This window comes from Sturnus vulgaris, chromosome 3 (genome assembly GCF_052056855.1).
Source record: "Sturnus vulgaris isolate bStuVul1 chromosome 3, bStuVul1.hap1, whole genome shotgun sequence".
Taxonomy (NCBI): Eukaryota; Metazoa; Chordata; class Aves; order Passeriformes; family Sturnidae; genus Sturnus; species Sturnus vulgaris.
In genome coordinates this window covers 114,030,115-114,056,055 of record NC_142245.1, presented here as the reverse complement: position 1 = coordinate 114,056,055, position 25,941 = coordinate 114,030,115, and the positions used below count along the sequence as shown (strand labels likewise).

At 56.0% G+C, this 25,941-nt stretch overlaps 1 protein-coding gene across 1 annotated transcript; it reads right to left on the bottom strand.

Moving 5' to 3' along the window:
• Positions 1 to 540: 540 nt before the first annotated feature.
• On the bottom strand, positions 541 to 25,170 carry SCARA5 (scavenger receptor class A member 5). The gene is made up of 8 exons (XM_088162662.1): positions 25,059 to 25,170; positions 20,759 to 20,887; positions 17,280 to 17,954; positions 13,854 to 13,934; positions 10,407 to 10,505; positions 6,787 to 6,840; positions 4,926 to 5,117; positions 541 to 1,833 (listed from the first exon to the last, which is right to left on the bottom strand). Exons 1-8 carry the CDS (start codon positions 25,168 to 25,170, stop codon positions 1,697 to 1,699), a joined length of 1,479 nt encoding a protein of 492 aa, XP_088018788.1. The 3' UTR covers positions 541 to 1,696.
• Between the last annotated feature and the right edge of the window lie 771 nt (positions 25,171 to 25,941).

Here is a 25,941-nt window from a genome sequence, read left to right as displayed (position 1 = left end):
AACCCCGAGTGTTCCGTGACATCCCCGACCCCATAAACCCCAGCTCAGACCCCATTAACCCCATCTCCCTTTGAGACCTCTGGACCCCCAAAAATCCCCATAAATCCCCATCTCTCTTTGATCCCATAAACCCCATAAACCCCCACACACCCCACAAATCCCATAAACCCCGAGTGTTCCGTGACATCCCCGACCCCATAAACCCCAACTCAGACCCTATAAACCCCATCTCCCTTTGAGACCCCTGAACCCCCATAAATCCCCAAAAATCTCCATAAATCCCCATCCCTCTTTGACCCTCCAAAACCCATAAACCCCCATAACCCCGACAAACCCCATAACACCCACAAATCCCATAAACCCCATAAAACCCCATAAACTCCATAAACCCCACAAACCCCACAAAACCCCATAAATAACAACCCCCACAAACCCCATAAACCCTAATAAGCCCCATAAACCCCATAAACCCTCACAATTCCCACAAATCCCCCCCAAACCCCATAAAACCCCACAAATCCCATTGCTCTCTGCCCCACCCCGAGAAGAACAAAATCCTTTATTTCTCTGGGAATGATCCCATTCCCTGTGCCCGCCGGGGATTTGGGATGGGATGGATTTGGGATTTTCCTCTTTGGGATGGCTTTGGGATTTGCCCCTTTGGGATGGATTTGGGATCAGTCCTTTGGGATGGATTTGGGATTGTCCTCCACCCCTTTTAGGATCATCCCTGGCCCCTTTGGGTTGGAACTGAAGTTTTCCCCTTTGGGATGAGTTTGGGATTTTCTCTTTGGGGTGGATTTGAGATTTCCCCTTTGGGGTGACTTTGGGGTCATTCCTTGGCCCCTTTGGGATGGATCTGGTGTTTTCCCATTTGGGATGGGTTTGGGGTTTCCCTTTGGGGTGTATTTGGGGTCAGCCCTTTGGGATTTGGGATTTCCTTTGGAGTGTGTTTGGAGTTAGTCCTTTGGGATTTGGGGTTCCCCTTTGGGATGTGTTTGGGGTCAGTCCTTTGGGATGGATTTGGGATTGCCTTTGGGATGTGTTTGAGGTCAGTCCTTTGGGATTTAGGGTTTCCCTTTGGGGTTTGGGGTTCCCGTTGGGGTGTGTTTGGGGTCAGACCTTTGGGGTTTGGGGTTCCCCTTGGGGTTTGGGGCTCCCTTTGGGGAGTGTTTGGGGTTCCCTTTGGGATTTGGGGTTCCCTTTAGGGTTTGGGGTTCCCTTTGGGGTTTGGGGTCAGTCCGTTGGGATTTGGGGTTCCCTTTGGGGGGTGTTTGGGGCTCCCTTTGGGGTTTGGGGTTCCCTTTGAGGGGTGTTTGGGGTCAGTCCTTTGGGGTTTGGGGTCAGTCCTTTGGGGTTTGGGGTCAGTCCTTTGGGGTTTGGGGTTCCCTTTGAGGGGTGTTTGGGGTTCCCTTTGGGGTTTGGGGCTCCCTTTGGGGTTTGGGGCTCCCTTTGGGGTGTGTTTGGGGTCAGTCCTTTGGGGTTTGGGGTTTGGGGTTCCCTTTGGGGTATGTTTGGGGTCAGTCCTTTGGGGTTTGGGGTTTGGGGTTCCCTTTGGGGTGAGTTTGGGGTCAGTCCTTTGGGGTTTGGGGTTCCCTTTGGGGTGAGTTTGGGGTTTAGGGTTCCCTTTGGGGTGAGTTTGGGGTCAGTCCTTTGGGGTTTGGGGTTTGGGGTTCCCTTTGGGGTGAGTTTGGGGTCAGTCTGTCTGGCAGCGCACTCCGGCGTCCTCGGCGTGGCCGCAGTTGGTGCGGCCCCATCCCGAGAAGCTGCAGAGCTCCAGGGAATCCTCGCTGCCCGTGCACGACACGTCATCCATCCAGATCCTCCCGGAGCCTGCGGCCGCACGGGGACACGGGGACACGGACACGGGGACAGGGGGACACGGACAGATACACGGACACGGGGACACACGGACACACGGACACGGGGACACACGGACACGGGGACACGGGGACACGGACAGATACACGGACACGGACACGGGGACACGGACACGGGGACACGGGGACACGGGGACAGATACACGGACACGGGGACACACGGACACGGGGACACGGGGACACACGGGGACATGGGGACACGTGGACATGGGGACACACGGACACGGGGACACGGACACGGGGACACGGGGACACGGGGACACGGGGACACGGGGACACGGACACGGGGACACACGGACAATGGGACACACGGACAGGGGGACAGGGGGACACGGGGACACACGGACACGGGGACACACGGACAGGGGAACAGGGGGACACGGGGACACACGGACACGGACACGGGGACACACGGACAGGGGGACACGGGGACACGGGGACACGGACAGATACACGGACACAGGGACACACGGACACAGACAGATACACGGGGACATGGGGAGATGGACACATGGACACACACGGACACGGGGACACACACGGACAGACAGACACACGGGGACAGACGGACACACACACGGACACGGGGACACGAGGACAGATGGACACACGGACACATAGATGGACACACGGACAGGGGGACACACGGACACAGGGACACGGGGACACGGTCAGAGCGGCTGCAATTCCCAGGATCCCGAAAATCCAGGGATCCATCCAGGCCTGGAGAGACCCCGGGGCTGGGAGAGCTGGGAATGTGCAGCTGGATGAGGGAAGGATGCAGGGAATGCTGGGAGCCTTTTCCAGAGGTTTCCAGGAGAGCTGGGATTTGGGAAAGGGCTGGAGGGCCAGGAGCCAGGGAATGGCTTCCAGTGGGAAAGGGGAGCTCGGGAAGGAATTCCTGTCTGGGCTGGAATTCCCAGAGAATCCCTGGGAAATCCAGGTTGGATGGATGGAGCCGGGAGCACTGACAGCACATCCCGAGGTCTCCTGAGTCGGGAATGAGGAGCAGCAGTTCCGGAATGTTCCGGCTGCACTCCTGGAATGGCTTTTCCAGGATCCTGCAGCTCCTGGAGAGGCGAGTGCAGGAATTCCAATGGAATTATGGAATCTCCAGACTGGGAATGGATCCCCCGGGATCATCAACCCAACCCCAATCCCCCCAAAATTCCCGGGAATGTTCTCCAAACTCTCCCGGAGCTCCAGCAGGGCCGGGACTGCCCCCATCCCCAGGGAGCTGTTCTGGAATAATTCCGGGTTAATTCCAGGTTAATTAATTATGTATGAATTCCAGGTTAATTAATTCCGGATGAATTCCAGATTAATTAATTCTGGATGAATTCCGGGAAAATTCTGGAATAATTCCGGGTTAATTCCAGGTTAATTAATTCCGGATGAATTCCAGATTAATTAATTCCGGATGAATTCCAGATTAATTAATTCCGAATTAATTAGTTCTGGATGAATCCTCGATAGTTGAATCCCGTGGTGCCCACCTTGTCAGAAGCGCTTCATGCGGAAGAGGTTCATTAATCAATTAATGAATTAATTAATGAATTAATGAATCCCCTGCCATCCCACCTTGTCCGAAGTGCGCCATGCAGAAGATGTTAATTAATCAATTAATTAATTAATTAATTAATCCCAGGGTGCCCACCTTGTCCGAAGCACGCCATGTGGAAGACGTTAATTAATTAATTAATTAATTAACGAATTAACGAACCCGTTGTGCCCACCTTGTCCGAAGGGCGCCATGCGGAAGACATTCGTGAATAAATTAATCATTAATCAATGAATGAATGAATTAATTAATTAACGAACCCGTGGTGCCCACCTTGTCCGAAGCGCGCCATGCGGAAGACGTTCATTAATTAATTAATTGATTAATTAACGAATTAACGATTCTGTGCTGTCCCACCTTGTCTGAAGTGCGCCATGCGGAAGACGTTCATTAATCAATTAATGAATTAATTAACGAATTAATGAATCCGTGGTGCCCACCTTGTCCGAAGCGCGCCATGTGGAAGACGTTCATTAATCAATTAATCAATTAATCAATAAATTAATGAATGTGTGCCGTCCCACCTTGTCCGAAGCGTGCCATGCGGAAGACGTTCATTAATCAATTAATCAATTAATGAATTAACGAACCCATGGTGCCCACCTTGTCCGAAGCGCGCCATGCGGAAGACGTTCATTAATCAATTAATCAATTAATGAATTAACGAACCCGTGGTGCCCACCTTGTCCGAAGCGCGCCACGCGGAAGACGTTCATTAATCAATTAATCAATTAATGAATTAATGAATCCCTGCTGTCCCACCTTGTCCGAAGCGCGCCATGCGGAAGACGTTCATTAATCAATTAATCAATCAATTAATGAATTAACGAACCCATGGTGCCCACCTTGTCCGAAGCGCGCCATGCGGAAGACGTTCATTAATCAATTAATCAATTAATGAATTAATGAATCCTAGGGTGCCCACCTTGTCCGAAGCGCGCCATGCGGAACACGTTCATTAATCAATGAATGAATTAATTAATTAATTAATGAACCCGTGGTGCCCACCTTGTCCGAAGCGCGCCATGCGGAAGACGTTCATTAATCAATTAATCAATTAATGAATTAACGAACCCGTGGTGCCCACCTTGTCCGAAGCGCGCCATGCGGAAGACGTTCATTAATCAATTAATCAATTAATGAATTAACGAACCCGTGGTGCCCACCTTGTCCGAAGCGCGCCATGCGGAAGACGTTCATTAATCAATTAATCAATAAATTAATGAATCCATGGCGTCCCACCTTGTCCAAAGCGCACCATGCGGAAGACGTTCATTAATCAATTAATCAATCAATTAATGAATTAACGAACCCGTGGTGCCCACCTTGTCCGAAGCGCGCCACGCGGAAGACGTTCATTAATCAATTAATCAATTAATGAATTAACGAACCCGTGGTGCCCACCTTGTCCGAAGCGCGCCATGCGGAAGACGTTCATTAATCAATTAATCAATTAATGAATTAATGAATCCCAGGGTGCCCACCTTGTCCGAAGCGCGCCATGCGGAAGGTGTCGCTGGCCGCGGGGTAGCCCAGCATGCGGCACGCCACGTCGCCGTCCCTGCTGTCCCAGCCGTCGTCGCACACGGAGCCCCAGCGGCGCTCGTGGAAGATCTCCAGGCGCCCCTCGTGCGGCCCCGAGCCGTTCACCAGGCGCACCGAGCCCTCGGCCGGAGCTGCGGGACACCGGAACGGAGCGGAGATGGCATCAGCGTCATCGTCATCATTGTCGTCATCAGCCGCAGTGATGACATCATCATCGTCATCATCATCACCATCATCACCATCATCATCGTCATCATCATCATCATCATCATCATCACCATCATCACCATCATCACCATCATCATCCATGGAGACATCATCATCCATAGTGATGACATCATCCCATCATCATCATCGTCATCATCATCATCAAGCATGGAGACATCATCAGCCATAGTGATGACATCATCCCATCATCATCATCATCATCATCATCATCATCATCATCATCATCCATGGTGACATCATCATCCATAGTGATGACATCATCCCATCATCATCATCGTCACCATCATCATCCATGGAGACATCACCATCATCATCATCATCATCCATAGCAATGACATTATCCCATCATCATCATTACCATCATCATCATCATCATCATCATCATCCATGGAGACATCACCATCATCGTCATCATCATCCATGGTGACATCATCATCCATAGAGATGACATCATCACCGTCATCATCATTATCATCCATGGTGACATCATCACCATCATCATCATCATCATCATCCTCCATGGAGATATCATCATCCATAGTGATGACATCATCATCATCATCAGCCAGGGTGATGTCATCAGCGTCATCATCATCATTGTCATCATCATCTGTAGTGATGACATCATCACCGTCATCATCACCATCATCATCATCATCATCACCATCATCATCACCATCCATGGAGACATCATCAGCCATAGTGATGACATCATCCCATCATCATCACCATCATCATCGTCATCATCAGCATCATCACCATCATCATCATCCATAGTGATGACATCATCCATAGTGACATCATCATTGTCATCCATGTTGACATCTCAAAGGGATGGTGACATCATCCATGGTGACATCATCAGTGGTGACATCATCATCATCCATTGTGACATCCCCAGGGATGATGTCATCCCCAGGGACGGTGACACCTATGATGGCATTCCCAAGGGATGGTGCCATTCCCAAGGAATGGTGACATCATCCATGGTGACATCATCCATGGTGCCATTCCCAAGGAATGCTCCTGGCCAACCTTGGAGCATCTCCAGGGGACTGCAGGACAGAGGGAATGTCCCCAGGCTGGGATGTCCCTGGAATTCCATGGGAATGTCCCAAAGCTGGGATGTCCCTGGGATTCCATGGGAATGTCCCCAAAGAGAAATGTCCCCAGGGGGAGATATTCCTGATTCCAGGGGGGATGTCCCCAAGCTGGAATGTCCCTGGAATTCCATGGGAATGTCCCCAGGCTGCGATGTCCCTGGAATTCCATGGGAATGTCCCTGGGATTTCCAGGAGGAACGTCCCTAAAGAGGGATGTCCCCAAGCTGGAATGTCCCTGGAGTTCCATGGGAATGTCCCCAAGCTGCGATGTCCCTGGAATTCCATGGGAATGTCCCCAGGCTGGGATGTCCCTGGAATTCCAGAGGGAATGTCCCCTGGCTGCGATGTCCCTGCAGTTCCACGGGGAATGGCAGGAAAACCCCGGGACGATTTTCCCAGCAGCCTCAGGAATTCCCACCCCCCCCCCCCCCAGGATCCTAATTCCCAAAATTCTCCCCCAGGATCTCACCTGTGCCAGCGGCAGCGCCTCGGTCGCCTTTGTCCCCCTTGGGGCCGCGCTCACCTGGGAAGAGAAAAAAGCTGGAATTGTTGGGATTTCCCATCCCTGCTCCGGAGGGAAATCCCAAAAATCCTCCCGTGGCAGAGGGAAGCCCGGTGATCCTGGAATTCCTGACTGCTGATCCCATAAAAGGCAGCAAACCCCTGGATTTTGGGATGAAATTCCCGATTTGGGGGTGGAAATTCCCAAATTTGGGGCTAAAAGTGCCTGATTTGGGGTCAGGGAGGGGGATGCGGTTTCCCGAATCCCTGAGGAAGCACCGAGCTCGTATCCATGGAAAAGGGCGGAGCCAGAGGCTCGGGAGCAGCTGGATAAACATTCCCACCCATTCGATATCCCAGGAATGATTTAATATCCCAATAAAGGAGAAATATCCCGTTAATGACCTCACTGAGGAGCTCTGTCATTCCTTGGCTCTCCCGGAGCCTCCTCCTCCCTCATTCCCAGCTTTTCCAGGGGGCTCGGATTTGCTGATCCCGGCTTGCCTGAGCCTGGCCCGATCCCAAGGGAAGCGTTCAGGGACGCTCCAGGAACAACAAGCAACCCGAAATCCGGGATAAAGGAATTTTTTTAAAGGATGGGATATAAAACAATCCCAAAAAAAAACCCCAGAGCTGGGCAGGAAATTCCTGCCCTTTCCCCGGGAGGCTCCGGGAGAGCGGGATTGGTCCCCGGGGCGGGGGCAGCTGTGTGGGATGAGGGAAAGGGGCCTGGAGCTGATGGGATCCAGATGGAAATTCCCGGGAATGGGGCCAGGGATGCTGATCCCGGCTCGGGATGGGGTCGGGATGCTGGAGCAGCCCCTGCTCCTCACATCCAGCCCCGCTGGCACCGGGAAAAAAACGGGATTGGGAAGTGACAATTCCGGGTTTGATGGGGTTGGGATGATCTGGGAAACGCTTCCCACCGGGAATGGGGAGCTGGGGGTGGGAGCTTGGGAAGGAATTCCTGGCTGGGATGGAATTCCCAGAGAATCCCTGGATCCCTGGCAGAAGGAAAGGTTGGAGCACCCTGGGATAGCAGGATTGGAATGGGATGGGATTGAAATCCATGGATCCCATCCCAAACCATTCCGGGATTCTGGGATCCAGGACACTCAGGATCCATCCCTGAGGGATTTTTATGGAATTGGGGGATGGAAAAGGGAAGGGAGACCCTTCCTGGAGTCCCCAATTCCCAGTGAAGCCCCTGGATCCCGAAATTCCTTCCCGGAGAGGAGTCGGGATGGGGATGGATCCAATCCCAGAGCTGGGAATGTGCAGCTGGATGAGGGAAGGATGCAGGGAATGCTGGGAGCCTTTTCCAGAGGTTTCCAGGAGAGCTGGGATTTGGGAAAGGGCTGGAGGGCCAGGAGCCAGGGAATGGCTTCCAGTGGGAAAGGGGAGCTCGGGGTGGGATCTTGGGAAGGAATTCCTGGCTGGGCTGGAATTCCCAGAGAATCCCTGGATCCCTGGGAGTGTCCAAGGAAATCCTGGAGCACTCTGGGATTGTGGGATGTGGAAGAGGATTCCCATCCCTGCAGCAATCCAGGAATCCCGGAATGGTTTGGGTGGGGAGGGACCTCAAATCCCCTCCTGGTCCAATCCCGACACCTCCCACGATCCCAAGGAATTCCAACCTTTCCCTGGACACTTCCAGGGATCCAGGGACAGCCACAGCTTCCCTGGGCTCCTCTCTCCCCCTTTCCCAGGAATTCCCCTCTCTCCCCAGGAATTTTCTGGCGGGAATAACTCGGTGCCTTCATCTCCTGAGGTGTCGGGGCTGGAGAACATCCCAAAAATGGGATCAAATTCCCTGGGAGCCTGGAGGGAGCCTCAGGGCTGGGGCAGAGCCGGGAATTCGGGAGAAGCCTTTCCCCAAAAACCATCAGAACGTTCCAGGACATTTTCCCATCTTTTTTTTTTTTTTTTTTTTTTTTTTTTTTGGATTGTGCACGAAATTTTGGCTCCGATAAAGTGGCAGAGACCCTCAGCTCTTCCCATGGATCCGCAGGGATCGATGGATCCCGAAATCTCGGGAAAAGCCCCAGGATAATCCACCAATCCCAATCTTCCCAGGTGGAATCGACTTCTGCCTCCAGGAACATTCCCAAAAACTCCACCCCGGGGATGTTCCGGAAGGAATCTTCTCTTATCCCCCCGAATTTATCCCTAAATTTCCGATCCCACCGTGGATTTTTCCTGCTGTTTCCTCCCGAGTGTATTCCCTGCACGACCTTTTCCATGGAAAAGTGGAAAAGTTTCCTGGGATCCACTTCCCAGGATCATTTTTCCCATTTGGAAATGAAGGATAAAATTCCTCCACTGGGGTCATTTTGAGGGAAAATCCACTGGAAATGGGGAAATACCAATGAGGAAAAGGATTCAGGAATCTGCTGATCCCCCACCAGGTCGGAGCAGCCCGGGGAGAGGTTTCATTTTCCATGGATTTTTCCTGGAATTTTCCATGAGGAGGCTCCTCCACACCCTAAAACCTCATCCCAGGATTCCTGGGATGCAATTCCCAGGGAACTGAGGGCTGGGAAGGAATTCCTTGGAGAGGGGTCGGACAAGTCCTGCGGAAATCTGGGATTTAAGGCAAAGCCTGGCTTTGGATCCGTGCCCAGATCCGGGTCTGTTTCCCATAAATTCCAGAGAATTCCGTAAACTGCCCGAGCGCTGCCAGAGGGGTTGGATTTTCCTTGGAAAAGGGGTTGGAGGAACCCCTGTGTCCAACATTCCTGATCTCCAGGGATGGAATTTCCACGTGGGACACTCGGGATCCCTGGGATGGGGACGGGATCTGGGAATGGCTCTGAGGTTTCCATGGAATTGTTGAGGCTGGAAAAGCCCTCGGAGAGCATCGAGCTCAGTGCTGGAGCCGCCATTCCCAAGGAACCGAAATCCATGGGAATGGGGAGCGGATCAGGGCTGGGAATGGTTGGACTTGGAGAACTTTTCCAGCCTCAACAATCCAAGGATTCCTCACGGAGCAAATCCGGCATCGGGCCGGCAAATCCCAACCCAACCCAACCCGGGGATTTTTGGGGTCATTCTCTGGATTTAAGGGCCAGTGAGAAAATCCCGATGTTCCCGGTGCTCCAGGGATGTATCCAGGGGTTTTCCAGTCTCCTGGATCAACCTGGGATAGCAGAAGATGTGGGAGGGCGTGGAATTCAAGGATCCTTGGGATCCCTTCCCACCAATCCCAAACCCAACCCGCTCCAGGTTTCTATCTCAGTTCTTCCCGGGCTGTTTTTCCTTCCTGCCTCCCCAGCAGGAATTTTGAGGCACAAAGGGGCGTTTTTTTGGGATTGTCAGTCCTGGAATTTCCCATCCCAGGTGTCCAGGGACGGCCCTGTGTCCCGTGAAATCCCAACTTCCTACTCCCACGGGTTTCCCTGGGTGTGGGGAAAGGCATGGAGTCAGGAATGCTCCGGAAAACACCCGGGAGATGATTCCCAAATCCCTGCCGGAGGCCGGGAGGTCCCCAGGGAGCCCCATGGAATGGGAGGACATCCCAAATTCCCTCCCTGCCCTCTGGTGTAGGAATTGTTGGGATTCCCGTTCCTCCGGGATCCGTGTCCGCACCTTTGAATCCGCGCATTCCCATGGGACCGCGAGGGCCCAGCTCTCCCTGGTCCCCCTTCAATCCTCGCGGGCCGGGGGGGCCCCTCTCCCCGGGAAACCCTGGAATGAAATGGAAAACCCAAAATGAGCCGGGCCCAGCAGAATTCCGCAGCCCCGGTGTGCCAGGAGCCCCGGAGCAACACCAGGAGATCCCGGAGAGCGCGGCCCATCCTTTTCCTGGAATCCAGGATGGATTTATCTGGGCTCTAAGGAATTTCTGAGCATCCTCAGGCTGGGATGGAGGTAAATTGGGCTCCAAAGTTGGAGCTCAAGGAAGGAAAACCAGGATCCATCCCAAGGAATCGGGATGTGTTCCCCATGAGCCCCGGGGTCTCCTGAATCCATGTTGTCCGAGGGATTGGATATTTCTTGGAGAAGGAGGTGGATGGAAAGCCAGGAGTGAGCATTCCCAACATCCGGGAGCTGGGAATTGGGGCTGGAATTCAGGGGCACACCCAAACCTTGGAGGTGACCTCCACCCACGTGGGGCCTGGACCTGGACCCGGACCCAGATCTGCTCCTGGTCCTGGTCCTGGCTCTGGAACTGGATTTGGACCTGGACCAGGATCTGGTCCTGGATCTGATCCTAGTCCTGGTCCTGGTCCTGGAACTGGATCTGGTCATGGACCTGATCCTGGTCCTGAAACTGGACCCGGACCTGGACCAGGATCTGGATCTGCTCGTGGTCCTGGACCTGGCTCTGGATTTGGACCTGGACCTGGACCTGGTCCTGGATATGGATCTGGTCATGGACCTGATCCTGATCCTGGATCTTGACCTGGACCTGGATCTGGTCCTGGACCTGGTTCTGGGTCTGGACTTGGATCTGGGTCTGATCTGCTTCTGGTCCTGAACCCCAACCAGGACCCAGACCTGGACCCAGATGGGGATTGGGGCTGGAGGGAAGGACGCTGTGCTGGAGACGGGATCTGGTGGGATGTGGGGATGATCCCCTGGAATGATCCAGCCGGGATCATCCCGAGCCTGAGCTGGGGTCGGATCCAAAGCTCCGCCAGGATCCAAGCCTGGCCCCGGATTCCCTGGGCACGGCTCCTCCCGCCCTTCCTGGGCTGGGCTTTTCCAAACTTAGTCACGATTTTCCTCTGGTTTACCAGGAAAAGTGGGGATTATCCCGATCTCCAATCTTTCCCTGCCGTGTCCATCCCAAGGAGGGATCAGGACCTGGATTTCTGTGGGACAGGGGCAGGAGGGTGGATTTTCCATGGAAAAGGGGATTTTCCAAGGATAGACCTGACCCCGACCTTCTCAGATCCAAAAGGTCGTGCCCACATCCCAAAAAACTCCAGGAAAAGACCTAAAACTCGTGGCTCTTCCCACAACCCCTCCGGAAGGTGAACCCTCCTGGGATTGCTTTGTTTTTCTGTTTGAACAAGAAAGAAAAAAAAAAAAGAGAAAAAAAAAAAAAAAAGGAAAACCGAGGAAAAGATCCAATATAATTCCGAGGGTTGTTACACCCAAGAAAAACAGCCATGAATCCGTCAGCGCCAGAAATTCCAGCTGGAGGGAGAAGGAACACGGGCAGCTGGGGGGGGCTGTCCGAGGGAGATCGGATTTCCAGGCTGGCTCTGCCTCGCTTGGCTGAGCCTGGGAAGGAGCAATCCCAAAATCCCAGGGTTTGAGCCCAAAGCAATCCCAGCAAGGTCGCGGTGCCTCGGAATCCCTGGAGCACGGGATTCCAGGGATGGATCTGGATCTGGATATGAATCTGGACCTGGACGTGGACCTGGATCTGGACCTAGATCTGGACCTAGATCTGAATGTGGATCTGGACCTGGATATGAATCTGGACCTGGATGTGGATCTGATTCTGGATCTGGACCTGGATCTGGACCTGCACCTAGATCTGGGCCTGGACCTGACATCCAGAGTCTGTGGGGTGGGTTTGGAGCAGGGGATAACAGGGATTGGTCCTGGTCCTGGTGCTGGTCCTGGCTATGGACCTGGACCTGGATCCAGATCCAAATCTGAATCTGGACTTGGATCAGAATCTGGATCTGGACCTGAATCTGGTCCTGGCCCTGGATCTGGACCTAGTCTTGAACCTGGATTTGGATCCAGATCTGAATCTGGTCCTGGAGCTGGTCCTGGAGCTGGTCCTAGTCTTGGACATTGAACTGGACCTGGGTCTGGATTGGCATCTGGGTCTGGACTTGGACCATCACCTGGACTTAGATCCAGACCTGGACCTGAACCCTGACCTGGATCTGGGTCTGGTCCTGGATCTTGATCCACATCTGTGTCTGGATCTGGACCTGGATCTGGGCCTGGACCTGACATCCAGAGTCTGTGGGGTGGGTTTGGAGCAGGGGATAACAGGGATTGGTCTGGACCTGGTCCTGGTCCTGGATCCAGATCTGGATCTGGACCTTGACCTGGACATGAATCTGGACCTGGATCTGGTCCCGGTCCCGGATCTGGACTTGGTCTTGAACTTGTATGTGGATCTAGATCTGAATCTGGACCTGAATCTGGACCTGGAGCTGGTCCTGGTCTTGGACATTGAACTGGACCTGGATCTGGATCAGCATCTGGATCTGGATCTGGACTTGGACCTTCACCTGGACTTAGATCCAGATTTGGACCTGGACCCAGGCTTTGACCTAGATCTGAGTCTAAACCTGGATCTGGGTCTGGTCCTGGATGTGGATCTGGATCCACATCCGGATCTGGATCTGGACCTTGACCTGGACCTTGGCCTAGACCTGGACCTGGACCTGGACCTGATATGAATCCAGGCCTGGATCTGGTCCTGGATCTGGCCCTGGAGCTGCATCCAGTGGGATCCAAGTGGATCCCTGCTCCCGGATCCGTCACCTCCACGGGATCAAAGCTGTCCCCAGGGGGATCCTGCACCCCCTCCGTGCCATTCCCAGCATTCCCAGGTTTCCCTAAAAACCAGAAACAGCTGGAACCAAGCCTCCCTCGGAGTGGGAATGTCCTCTGGTGGCTTCCAATGGAATTCCTCCCAAAAACAATGGAATTAAGGAGGGGGGGGTGGGAAAATTGCTGACTTTGGAAAAACATCCTGGAAAAGTCTCGGAGCCAAGGCCCCTCTGCTGGGAACTGCCAGAGGGATCCAGCAGCAATTCCAGCCCTTGGAAGGCTCCGTTTGGGAATGGAGAGGCCAATTCCTGCTCCAGCCTGCCTGGGAGACCCTGGAATCTGGGAATATCCACATGGATTTCCCGGAGCTGGGTGGGCGATGACATTTTTCCCCTCCAGGATGGAAATCCCAGGATCCAGGAGAGCAGATCCATCCTCACATCCCTCAAGGAGTCTCGACATCCCAAGGGAATGGAAGTCACCGTTGGCTTTGGATCAGCCGGGTTGTTTGGGGATGGGAATTTTGGGGGGGGGGGGTGTGAAAAGCGGGAATGTTTTCCTTACCTCGGAGGCCGGGGAGGCCGGGGAGGCCGGGCTCTCCCTCCATCCCTTCCGTGCCTCGGTCTCCTTTGGGTCCCGGCGGCCCTGGAACACAACGGGAGGGCGGGAATCACATCCTGGATTCGGGAATGGGCAGCAGGAGAGGCAGATCCCGGCAGATCCCGGCAGATCCCGGCAGATCCCGGCAGATCCCGGCAGATCCAAGAACAACGCGGGGACAGAGGAGCTGCCGGAGCCGTTTTCCGTGATTTTAAACTTCCAGGATTTCTGGGTTTTGAATTCCAAACTGGGCTCCACCAAACTGTTCCAGGTGCTGGGAAAATTCACCTGGAAGCTCCACCTTGAGCTCAACTCCGGGAATTTTCCTATAGACCAAAAGCTGGGATATTCCCAATGAAATCACAATGAAATTTTGGGAATGCTCATAGAATCCTGGAATTTTGGGGGTTGGAAAGGATTTGAAGGATCATCCATGGGCAGGGACACTTCCCACTTTTCCAGCTGGGATGATCCTCTGGGAATTCTGGGGATGATCCTTTAGGAGAGGACTGACAGCAGGATTTTGGTAAAATCCCAGGAACGAGCATGAAAATCCCAATCCCAGGTTTTATCCCTCATCCTGCAAAGGGTCAAATCCCAAAAACTGGAAATAATTGGGAGCCAAAGCAATGGGAAGGAGGAATTTGAAGAGAAATAATGGGGGGGAGGTGGAAAAAATATTCCCATGATGAGAGAAAACAGGGAGAAGTCGGGAAGGCTCATTCCCACCCATCCAGGGAAGGATTGGGAATTGTTTTCCTAGAAATCCTAAAATCCGGGAATTTGGGAAGCCGAGATCCAGCCAAGGCACCTGGTGATGGAAAAGGGTCGGGATGTGCAGTGGTTTTAATGGATCAGGAATTGGGATCTGGGAATGGTCTGTAGGAATCTGTGGGATCCGGAGTGGGATCCAGGATGGGATCCGGAGTGGGATCCAGGATGGGATCCAGGATGGGATCCGGAGTGGGATCTGGAGTGGGAAACATCCCGGGCTGGAGCTGGTCAGGGACAGGAAAGGACGATGGGAAATACGGAATTGCTGGTCCTGGCTGTCTCTTCCCCAGGGAATGAGCAGCTCCAGGGGCTCAGGGGATGTAGGGATCGACTCTGGATCACAGGGATCGACTCTGGATCACAGGCACAGATCCTGGTTCCTGGGATGGACTCCAGACCCTGGAAAAAAAATTCCAGACCCTGGGAACAGACTCCAGATCCTAAGGATGAACTCCTGATCCAAAGGATGGGCCCCAGACCCTTGGGATGGATCCTAGATCCTGGAAATGGATCCCAGATCGCAGGGAACGAACTCCAGACCCTGGGAATGGGACCCAGAGTGCTGGAATGGATGTCAGATCCCAGGGATTGATCCCAGACCCCAGGGATGGATCCCAAATCCCAGGGAACGAACTCCAGACCTTGGGAATGGACACTTGCAGGGATGAGGCAGCTGCAGATTTTCTGGGATCCTCCCAGGGATGGTCCCTGGGGACAGGACACAGCTGGGCTGCAGGAAAACTGGGAAGGGCGGCTGGGAGAGGCTCCCGACCGTTCCCAGCCGTTCCCACCCCACAGCTCCTGAGGTTCACACCCAGGAAATCCCATTCCTGCTGCATCCCGGCTTCCCAGCCCCCATTCCCAGCGGGATGAGGCGTTTCCTGACGGATGGGACCGTCCTGTCACCTTCGGGACCTGCTGGGATCCAGCACATCCCACCCGGGGGTTGTGCCGGCGGATCCCGGGAATTCTCCCTCACTGCAGCTCCCAAAATTCCTCCGTGTTGTCCTTCCCAAGCCACGGGAGGTGATCGGAGCAATCCATGGATGCTGGAGAGGAGCTTGGGGACCTTCCCAAGCTGCCATCGCCCAAATCCAGGATCCAGGATCCGCAGCCTGGGATAGGCGAGGGTTTGGGGAGAAGGAAAATCCAGGCAGGCAGGGAACGGCTCGGCCAAATCCAGCCGGGAACAGGACGGACTCACCCAAGGACATCTGGAGCCGGGATGAATCCAGCTGGGCACGAGGCCCCAGGAATTACCCGTGGGATGGGAGGGGAGGGAAGTTTGGGATGCCAGGAATGTGTCAGGGCTGATAAATCCGAGCAAGGCAGCCCTGGGGAAGGGATTTGTTTTGGGATAACGCGATTCCAGGGCAGTCAGGATCCCACCCTCGGTGGCTTCATCCCAGAGCAGGTGACGTCATTGCCATGGATGGGGAGGGAAAAGCGGGATCCGAGGAGTGGGGAAATGGGGAAATATCAAAGCAGTTGGGGCAGGGTGATCCCAGCATCCCAAAAACAGGGATCGGGAGCCAACATCCCGCAGGGATCCCGGGAGCCGTTGGGATTCCAGGGGGATGGATCTCCTGGAGCTGCTGGGGATCCAGCACATCCATCCCCTCCGGCTCAGCAGCTGGAAAAGGGGAACAAGTGCCTTGGCACCAGCCCTGGAATTCCAGCTGGAAGCACCGGGAATGAGCACAGCCCGCGGGGTCTGTGTGGGGAAAACAGGTGGGAAACGGGACAGGAGCTGCTCCCGACCTCCTGCTCCACCCCGGAGCTTCCACTGGGATCTCCTGGATTCCTCCAAGGGGTTTCCCCCTCCCTGGCACAGAATTCCCAGGGAAATTTTGGGATGCCCCTGGATCCCTGGAAGCGTCCAAGGCCAGGCTGGATGGGGCTTGGAGCAGCCTGGGATAGGGGGAGGGGTTGGAGTTGGGATTTAAGGGCCCTTCCCACCCAAACTATTCCGGGATTTGGGAAGGGCTGGGGGCGGGAAAGGAGGAGAAGATGGGATGGGGGAGGTCGGTTTTTCCTGGAACCTCGGGAGCTTTCTTCCAAACCATGGATGGGGAATATTTGGAGAATCCAAAGGCCTGGAGACACCTGAGCAGGGATGGACGGGGGAAGCTCCGGAGGGGCTGGAGGTGTCCAGGGAAGGGAACGGAGCTGGGCAGGGGCTGGAGCCCCAGGAGAGGCTGAGGGAGCTGGGAAAGGGGCTCAGCCTGGAGAAAAGGAGGCTCAGGGGGGACCTTTTCCCTCTCCACAACTCCATGAAAAGCTGGAGCCGGGTGGGAGTTGGGATCTGCTCCCAAAAAACAAGAACCAGGATGAGGAAAGAGCCTCGGGCTGTGCCGGGGAAGGCTCAGTTGGATGCTGGGAACAATTCCTGCATGGAAGGGGCTGTGAAGGATTGGAACAGGCCCAGGGCAGTGCAGAGTCCCCATCCCTGGCAGGATCCAAACCCGGATTGGCGGGGGCGCGGATCAGTGGTGGCGAAGAGACTTGGGTGACTCCATGACCTTGGAGACCTCTCCCAACAACTCCACCACTCTCCAGACCCATCCCACAGGACCACGGGGGACCATTCCCAGATCCTCCCCCGTCCCAGCTCACCGCGGATCACGGAGATGTTCCGGAGCGCCACGGAATGCTCCCAGTCCTTCATGCGCAGCTCCTCGGTGACGTTGTTGAGCACGGCCAGCTCCAGCCTCAGCTGCCCTTCCATGGCCGCCTGCTCCATCCTCATCCTCCTCGCGTCCCTGCTGGCGTTGCCCAGGAGCCCCTGCAGGTCCCGCAGCCGGGAATGCTGCACGCGGACGTCGTAGGAGAAGCTGCGGTTCATGGAATCCACCGCCCCTCCCAAGGTCGCCACCTGCTCGCCCAGGGCCTCCAGCCGCCCTCCCAGGTGGCCCAGGAGGTGCTGGTGGTGCTCCAGGAGCAGCCGGCTGCTGTTGGCGTCCACCGAGAGCCGGGACAGCTCCAGCTGGGCCGCGTCGCTCTGCTGACTCAGCGAGTCCCGGAGCCGGGCTACCGAGCGCTCCGTTTGGCCAGCCTGGCCCTGCAGGCCCCACAGGAGCCCCTCCAGGCGCTGCAGCGAGCCCGTCAGCAGCAGCAGCGAGTCCGAGTGGTTCTGCAGGAGGTCCTGGAGCCGCCAGATGTGCTCCAGGAGGTCGCCCTTGGGCAGGGGGTGCAGCAGCTGCAGCTGCAGGTCCCGGAAGGTCTCGTTGAGCCGCTGGACCTTCGCCAGCAGCGCCTTCAGCTCCTCGGGAGGCGCCTGGGGCCGGGATACTGGGATGGGGGAGAGCACGGGGAGGTCGGGAAGAGCCCTCGGGTGTGGGATCTTCCCAAGGGCATTCCCAGATCCTCGGTGCCCCGAAGGTTCCTCCCCCCCGCCCATCGGCCCCTCCTGGAATCCAGGGGCTGGGTGCCGGAGAATCCTGGAATGGTTTGGCTGGGGAGGAACCCTAAAGCTCATCCCATTCCGTAGGGAAACTTTCCATGATCCCAGGGTGATCCAAGCCCCTGTGCCCAACCTTTCCTTGGGATCCTCTGGGAATTGCAGCCCAGCCAGGAATTCCTTCCCAAGATCCCCTTTCCCACTGGAAGCCATTCCCTGGCTCCTGGCCCTCCAGCCCTTTCCCAAATCCCAGCTCTCCTGGAAACCTCTGGAAAAGGCTCCCAGCATTCCCTGGAGCTCGGGGTTTTCCTTGGAGCTGCATTCCCACATCCAGGACACAGAACCCCAGCCTGGAGCCATCCCAGCAGCTCCAGAGGATCCCGGAATGGTTTGGATGGGAAGGGATCTCCCATCCCATCCCATCCCATCCCATCCCATCCCATCCCATCCCATCCCATCCCATCCCATCCCATCCCATCCCAACTTCCCCCAATCCCAGGGTGCTCCAATCCCTGTCCAAGCTGGAATCTGGCTCTTCCAGGCATCTTGACAATCCCTGCTCGTGAATCCCACAGAATTCCGGCTGGGATTCTTCTCCTGGGTCAGGGTGAGGCTCGGTTCCCTCTGCTCATCCCAGTTTGGGATCCCTGGGGGGGCTCAGGAGGAACAGATCCCACGGGAAGGATGGAAAACTACAGGGGGAAAACATTCCTCGAGGAAAACCATCGGGATGTTCGGGGTTTTATTGCCATTTGTGAATAACAGGAGGGAAGTTTTGCCAGGGAAAGTTCAGGCTGGAATTAGGAACAATTCCCTCAGGGAAAAGGTTGTCCAGGGCTGGAATCCCCAATCCCGTTGGGATTTGAATCCATGCGGGTGTGACACTTGGGGACACGGATCAGGGCAATGGTTGGACTTGAGGGGGTCCAAGGAGTTTTCCAACCCCAAGGATTCCATGAAAAAGTTGGAGATCCGAGCCCTGACCACAGGCTTGGAGGCTTTTTGGTGGATTGGGGACACAGGGATACAGGGAATGTGAATTCCCAAACTTCCTGAGTCCCATGTGGAAAACTCTGGCTCCAGGGACGAAAATATCCCAAAATATCCCAAAATATCCCAAAATTATCCCAAATTATCCCAAAATTATCCCATTCCCGCTGCTCCTGGGGGCTTCCTTGGATTTTTGGCACTGGCCCTTTTCCCAACCTCTTTTCCAAGGAAGGTCACGTGCCCCAGCTGGATTCCCAAAACAATTCCTGGCCAAACCCACCCCAGAACATTCCAGGACAGGTTGGATGGGTCTTGGAGCAACCTGGGATGGTGGGAAGTGTCCCTGTGGAATTCGAGACCTTTCCACGTCCTCCTCCCACTGGAACCATTCCGGGATTCCAAAAATCTTCCCGTGCCTCTTCCCCTCTGTTGGGAGAGAAATTCCCGACCCTGTGGGAATTTCTGGGAAGGGGCAGGAGTGATGTCATCCCTGAGGATGGGACCACCCAGATCCCGCCCGAAATTCATGGAAAACTCCCTCTGGAGGGGCCAAGGATCCGTGGGGAGAGGGATCCAAACCTTCTGCTGGCCCAGGAACGGCATTCCCAACTCTCCAGGAACCCAGAAAGGGATTTCCCACGGGAAATCCGAGCCCTCCGGCATGAAAGGTGTCCATGAACATTCCCGGTTTTCCAAGGAGCACCAGCTCCAACCCCTGAGGCTGAAGTTGTGGATCCCAGCTGGATGGGATCCCTTTATCGTGGTTTTCCAGCTGGGATAAACCCTCTGGACCCAAATCCCCAGCTCAGAATTCCAGGACTTAAGGATCCGAATCCAGAGGCTCGCCTTAAAATTCCAAACCTCCAGGAAGCCACAAGCACGGATTTCCCTGATTTCCCTTTGCTCCCCTTTTTCCAAGATTCCGGGTGACAACCCTGGGGGGGGCAAAGCGGTTTTCCTGGGGTTTTCCTGGAATTCTGCCAGTCCCGGGAGGTGGGAATTGAAAGATTCCCGGTGCCAGAGGATGTTGTTGTTATTCCTGGAGCCGCAGCCCGGCCCGGAATCTTGTCCCGAATCCACGGCACCCCCGGCTCCGGCCAACAACAACATCCAAACAATGCTCAGCGAGGGAGAGGCCTCAGAATTCCAGAAAAATCTTCTCCGGCCTTTCCCAGCCCTTGGAGAGCAGCTGGGGGGATTTGGGGATGGGAAAGGGAGGGGTTTGCATCCCTTCCTGCCATGGAAAACGGGATAAACTCCGGGAATAACGAGCTGATCCATGGATTTGGTGTTTCCTGCCCATCAAGGGAGATTCCCGGGATTGGGGGATGAAAGCAGGAATTTCCCAAATTTCTTCCAGGAGGACAAGGTGGGGGGGGGAAACAAGCCTGAGGCAGCACGGATCCTATGGAATGTGTGTGCTGGGATGAGCTGGATAATTCCCGAGGGGCTGGGTGGGAATTCCAGGGGGGCTTCGCCGTCCCTGCACTCCCCAAAATTTGGGAAAGGGGAGTCGGGAGCCCTGGAATGTGCCGGGATAACGCCCTGCCCGCATCCCATCACCCTTATCCCGGGAAAACCCAGCAGGGAGTGAGCGATGGGAACGACCCCAGCTCGGGAAAAACCCTCCCGGGCGGGAGAATTCCACGGCCGTGGAATCTCGCGGTTCTGGGAGCATCCCGGGAGGAGCCGGGCCCAGCCTCACCTGCCAGGATGAAGATTCCCACCAGGATGAGGAGGACCAGGAGGTAAAGTCCCACCACGGAATATTTCAGCGCCGCCACCGAGCCCATGCGGCCGCAGCATCCCCAGCTCTTCATCCTCCGGCCGGGACCTGCGGGATCGAGCGGGACACGGCGTGAGGGAGGCCTTGGAATGCTGCGGGAATGGTTGGGATGGTCCCTGACACCGGGGGCGAGGAGGATCCGTCCTTGGAAGTGTCCAGGGAGAGGTTGGATGGGATTGGAGCACCCTGGGATGGGGGAGGTGTTGGGGTTGGAATGGGATGGAAGGTCCATGAATCCCACCCAAACCATTCCCGGATCCTCTGGAGCTGCTGGGATGGCTCCAGGCTGGGATTCCCAGAGGACAAATCCTGTGGGATGCAGCTCCAAGGAAAATCCCGAGCTCTGGGGAATGCTGGGAGCCTTTTCCAGAGGTTTCCAGGAGAGCTGGGATTTGGGAAAGGGCTGGAGGGCCAGGAGCCAGGGAATGGCTTCCAGTGGGAAAGGGGAGCTTGGGGTGGGATCTTGGGAAGGAATTCCTGGCTGGGACGCTGGGGAGGAGCTGACTGAGCTGGGAACATCCAGCTCCGGATGGAAAAGGGAAGGGAGACCCTTCCTGGAATCCCCAATTCCCAGGGAAGCCCCCGGATCCTGAAATTCCTTCCCAGAGAGGAGTCGGGATGGGGATGGATCCAATGCCAGAGCTGGGAATGTGCAGCTGGATCAGGGAAGGATCCAGGGAATCCCGGGAGCCACTTCCCGAGCCTCAAGGAGCTCAGGAGAGGAAGGAATTCCCGGCTGGGCTGGAATTCCCAGAGAATCCCTGGATCCCAAGGAAAGCTTGGAGCAGCCTGGGATAGGGAAAGTTCTCCCTGCCCATGGAATGGGATGAGTTTGGAGGTCCCTTCCCACCAAACCATTCCCAGTTGGATCCTGGCATTTCTGGCATTTCTGGGAGCGGCTTTTCCCAGATTTTCACTCCAGCTCAGATCCGCCCTTTCCCTGATCCGACTTTCCCCAAGGAGACACCAAGAGAAGGTGGAGGCAAAGCCCAGAATTCCCACCTGGAGCCTCCATCCCGGTGTTTTGTGCTCCTTGGAGCTCCGGGGCTCCGATCCCGAGCCCCTCCTCCCACGGGAGAGGGGGAGCCTCGAATCCCGACCCCTGGATGGAGACAGCGCCGACCCACGGCCGGATCCGGCCTGGAACGTCCCCGCTTGGATTTGGGATCTCATCCCAATCCAACAGCCAGGAATAATTCCCAGCTCCAGCCCTGCCCATCCCCGCTGGGATTTGGGATTTCATTCCCTGTCCAGGAGCAATTCCCATCTCCAGTTCGGCCCCTCCCCGCTGGAATTTGGGAATCTCACCCCGTGGCAATTCCCAACTCCAGTTAAGCCCACCCCTGTTGGAATTTGGGATCTCATCCCATGGCCAGGAACAATTCCCAGCTCCAACCTGGAGAATCCCTGCTGGGATTTGGGATCTCATTCCCCATTAAAGAGCAATTCCCACATCCACCCTGGATCATCCCTGCCAGGTTTTGGGATCTCATTCCCTGTCCAGGAGCAATTCCCAGTTCCAGTTTAGCCCATCCCCACTGGAATTTGGGATTTCATTCCCTGTCCAGGAGCAATTCCCATCTCCAGTTCGGCCCCTCCCCGCTGGAATTTGGGAATCTCACCCCGTGGCAATTCCCATCTCCAGTTTAGCCCATCCCTGTTGGAATTTGGGAATCTCACGCCGTGGCAATTCCCAGCCCCAGCCTGGCCCATCTCTGTTGGGATCTCGCCCCATCCCAGTGGGATCGAGCTGCCCCTTGGAATTCCGGCGATGGATCCCATGGATTGGGGGATCCCGGCATTCCAGGGACCCTTCCCCACGGCATCCTTGTGTGTCCATCCCGGGAAAACAGGGAAAAGCCTCCAGCAGGGAATGGGTTACGGCGGGCGGATCCCGAAAACTCATCCCGGCTTTGGAGCTCGGGAATGAGCGCCGGGATGGAGGCGGCGATGCCGAGGGAATCGGGCTCAGGTGGGATCGGCACCTGGATCTCATCCCGGCATTCCCGGAGCCGCGGGATGAGGAGAGCGGCGATGTTTTCCTGACATTCCGCCCTTCCAGCGGCTCCGGGAGGAGCTGGCGGCGCTCCCCGATCCTCCCACTCCTCATTCCCGGCCCTTGGAAGAGCGGCCGGGAGGGTTTGCCCATGGAAAAGGCCGGGATCCAAGGAAAAGCGAACATTTCCTGCCCCTGCCCAGGCTCCAGGGAGCGACCCGCCCGTTCCTCGGGATGCGGCGGGAGGAAAACAACCGGGATTTCAGGGATTTGGGGTCCCCGAAAGGCTGGAAAAGGTCCGGGAATGCCGTTCCTGGACCAGCAGAAGGTTTGGATCCCTCTCCCCATGGATCCTCGGCCCTTCCAGTGGGATTTTTCCACGAATTCGGGCGGGATCTGGGTGATTCCATCCTCAGGGATGACTTTGCTCCTGCCCCTTCCCAAAAATCCCGCTCCAGACACTTCTCCCGTGGGAATGGGGCTCCCCGCGCTGGGATGAATCCTGAGAATTCCAGGCGGAGTTCCCTAAAAATCCCAAATCCAGGGAGGTACCTCCAGCCTTCCCCAGGGCAAGGGATTTCCTGGGAATTCCGGGATCTGTCCTGGAGGGCTCCGACTCTTCCCTCCCGACTTTTCCAGCTGTTTGCCCGTGGGAAAGGATGGGAACAGCAGGATCGAGCCCTCTCTGCCCTGCAGGGAAATCAACCTTTGGGAATGGGATCGACACTCGGGGATCTCCGGGATGGGAAATTTCACCCTCTGGATCCAAAGCTGTTCCTACACCCACAGGTCCCCTTGGAATCAACTCCAGGAGCCCCTCGCAGCATTCCCAGAAGGAATTTATCCGGAGCTGGATGTTCCCGGCTGAGTCAGCCCCTCCCCCACCCTCCCAGCCGGGAATTCCTTCCCAAGATCCCACCCCGAGCTCCCCTTTCCCACTGGAAGCCATTCCCTGGCTCCTGGCCCTCCAGCCCTTTCCCAAATCCCAGCTCTCCTGGAAACCTCTGGAAAAGGCTCCCAGCATTCCCTGCATCCTTCCCTCATCCAGCTGCACATTCCCAGCTCTGGCATTGGATCCATCCCCATCCCAACTCCTCTCCGGGAAGGAATTTCGGGATCCAGGGGCTTCCCTGGGAATTCGGGACTCCAGAAATGGTCTCGCTTCCCTTCTTGACCCCCAATCCCATAAAAATCCCTCGGGATGGATCCTGAGTGTCCTGGATCCCAGAATCCCGGAATGGTTTGGAATGGGATCCATGGACCTTCAATCCTATCCCGGGGACACTTCCTACAAATCCAGGCTGCTCCAAGCCCTGTCCAACCTTTCCTTGGACACTTCCAGGGATGGAGGAGCCACAGAATCCCTGGAAAAGCTGTGCCAGGGCCTCTCCAGGGCACATCCCAGCGCTGCTCCCACCACGGAATCCGTGCCCTTTCCCAGGGCAGGGAATCCCGGCTGGAGACGAGCACTGAGCTCATCCCGGGCTCCTCTGCCCGCCTGGAGCCACATCCGGAGCTCCTTCCCAAAAAAATCCCCGCTCCCGGGAGCTCTCCCTGCTCCCTCTCCTGCCATGGATCCAGAAGGGGATCCCGAGATGGATCCGGAGGGGGATCCAGATGTGGATCAGGAGGGGAATCTGGAGGTGGATCCTGAGGTTGATCCAGAAATGGATCCAGATGTGGATCAGGAGGGGAGTCTGGAGGTGGATCCAGATGTGGATCAGGAGGCAGATCCAGAGCAGGATCCAGAGATCCAGAGGCAGATCCAGCGTTGGACCCAGAAGCGGATCCAGATGTGGATCCGGAGGGGGATTGGGAGGGGGATCCGGAAGAAGATCCAGAGGTGGATCCAGAGGCAGATCCAGATGTGGATCCAGAGGTGGATCCAAATGTAGATCAGGAGGTGGATCCAGAGGTGGATCCAAATGTAGATCAGGAGGTGGATCCAGAGGTGGATCCAGAGATCCAGAGGCAGACCCACAGGTGGATCAGGAGGGGGATCCAAAGGCAGATTGGGAGGGGGATCCAGAAGAAGATCCAGGGATGGATCAGGAGGTGGACCCAGAGTTGGACCCAGAGATCCAGAGGTGGATCCAGAGGTGGATCCATGGATCCACAGTTGGATCCCGAGGCGGATCCCGAGGTGGATCCAGGGATCCAGGGATGGATCCCGAGGTGGATCCAGAGATCCCGAGGCGGATCCCGAGGTGGATCCCCCCTCACCGTCCTCGCAGAGGTTCAGCTTGGAGAGGCTCCGTCCCTCGAAGGGCTCGTCCAGGACGGATCCGTTCTCCCGCTCCGACAAGGTGTGGAGGTACACGGCCTTGTTCTCCATCCTGCTGGAAAAAAACGGGAATGTCACCTGGAGCTGGGGAGGGGGGCCTTGGGGGACCCAACTGCAGCTCCGGGATCCCAAAATCAGCAGGACACGGAGCTGGGAGAGTTGGGAATGTGCAGCTGGATCAGGGAAGGATCCAGGGAATGCTGGGAGCCTTTTCCAGAGGTTTCCAGGAGAGCTGGGATTTGGGAAAGGGCTGGAGGGCCAGGAGCCAGGGAATGGCTTCCAGTGGGAAAGGGGAGCTCGGGGTGGGATCTTGGGAAGGAATTCCTGGCTGGGCTGCAATTCCCAGAGAATCCCTGGATTTGGAGCAGGGACAGATCCACGGACTCTGCTTTGCCTCTGGATTTTGTCACCCCCAGCCCAGTTAAACCCGCAGCGCTCCCAGCTCCGGTCCCACTTCCAAGGGGGGAAACCCAATCCATGAATTCCAGAGGGGCTCAGGGCAGGAGAATCCCCCGCAGGAACGGGGATAACGGGAATAGGGGCAGGAGCATCCCGGGGGAACCGGGAGAGGGAGAAACCCCCGCTGGAAATTCCCACGGGACAGGAGCATCTCCTGGGAATATCTGGGAATACCGGGGCAAAAATCCCCCCCAGGAATTCGGGACGGGAATTTACCCAGGGAAACGGGGACAGGGAGAACCGGGATAGGAACTGGGAGCACTGGGACAGGGAGAACCGGGACAGAGGGATTGGGGACAGGAACATCCCCAAAGAACCGGGACACGGGAATTGGGGACTGGAACATCCCCCGGGAACCGGGAC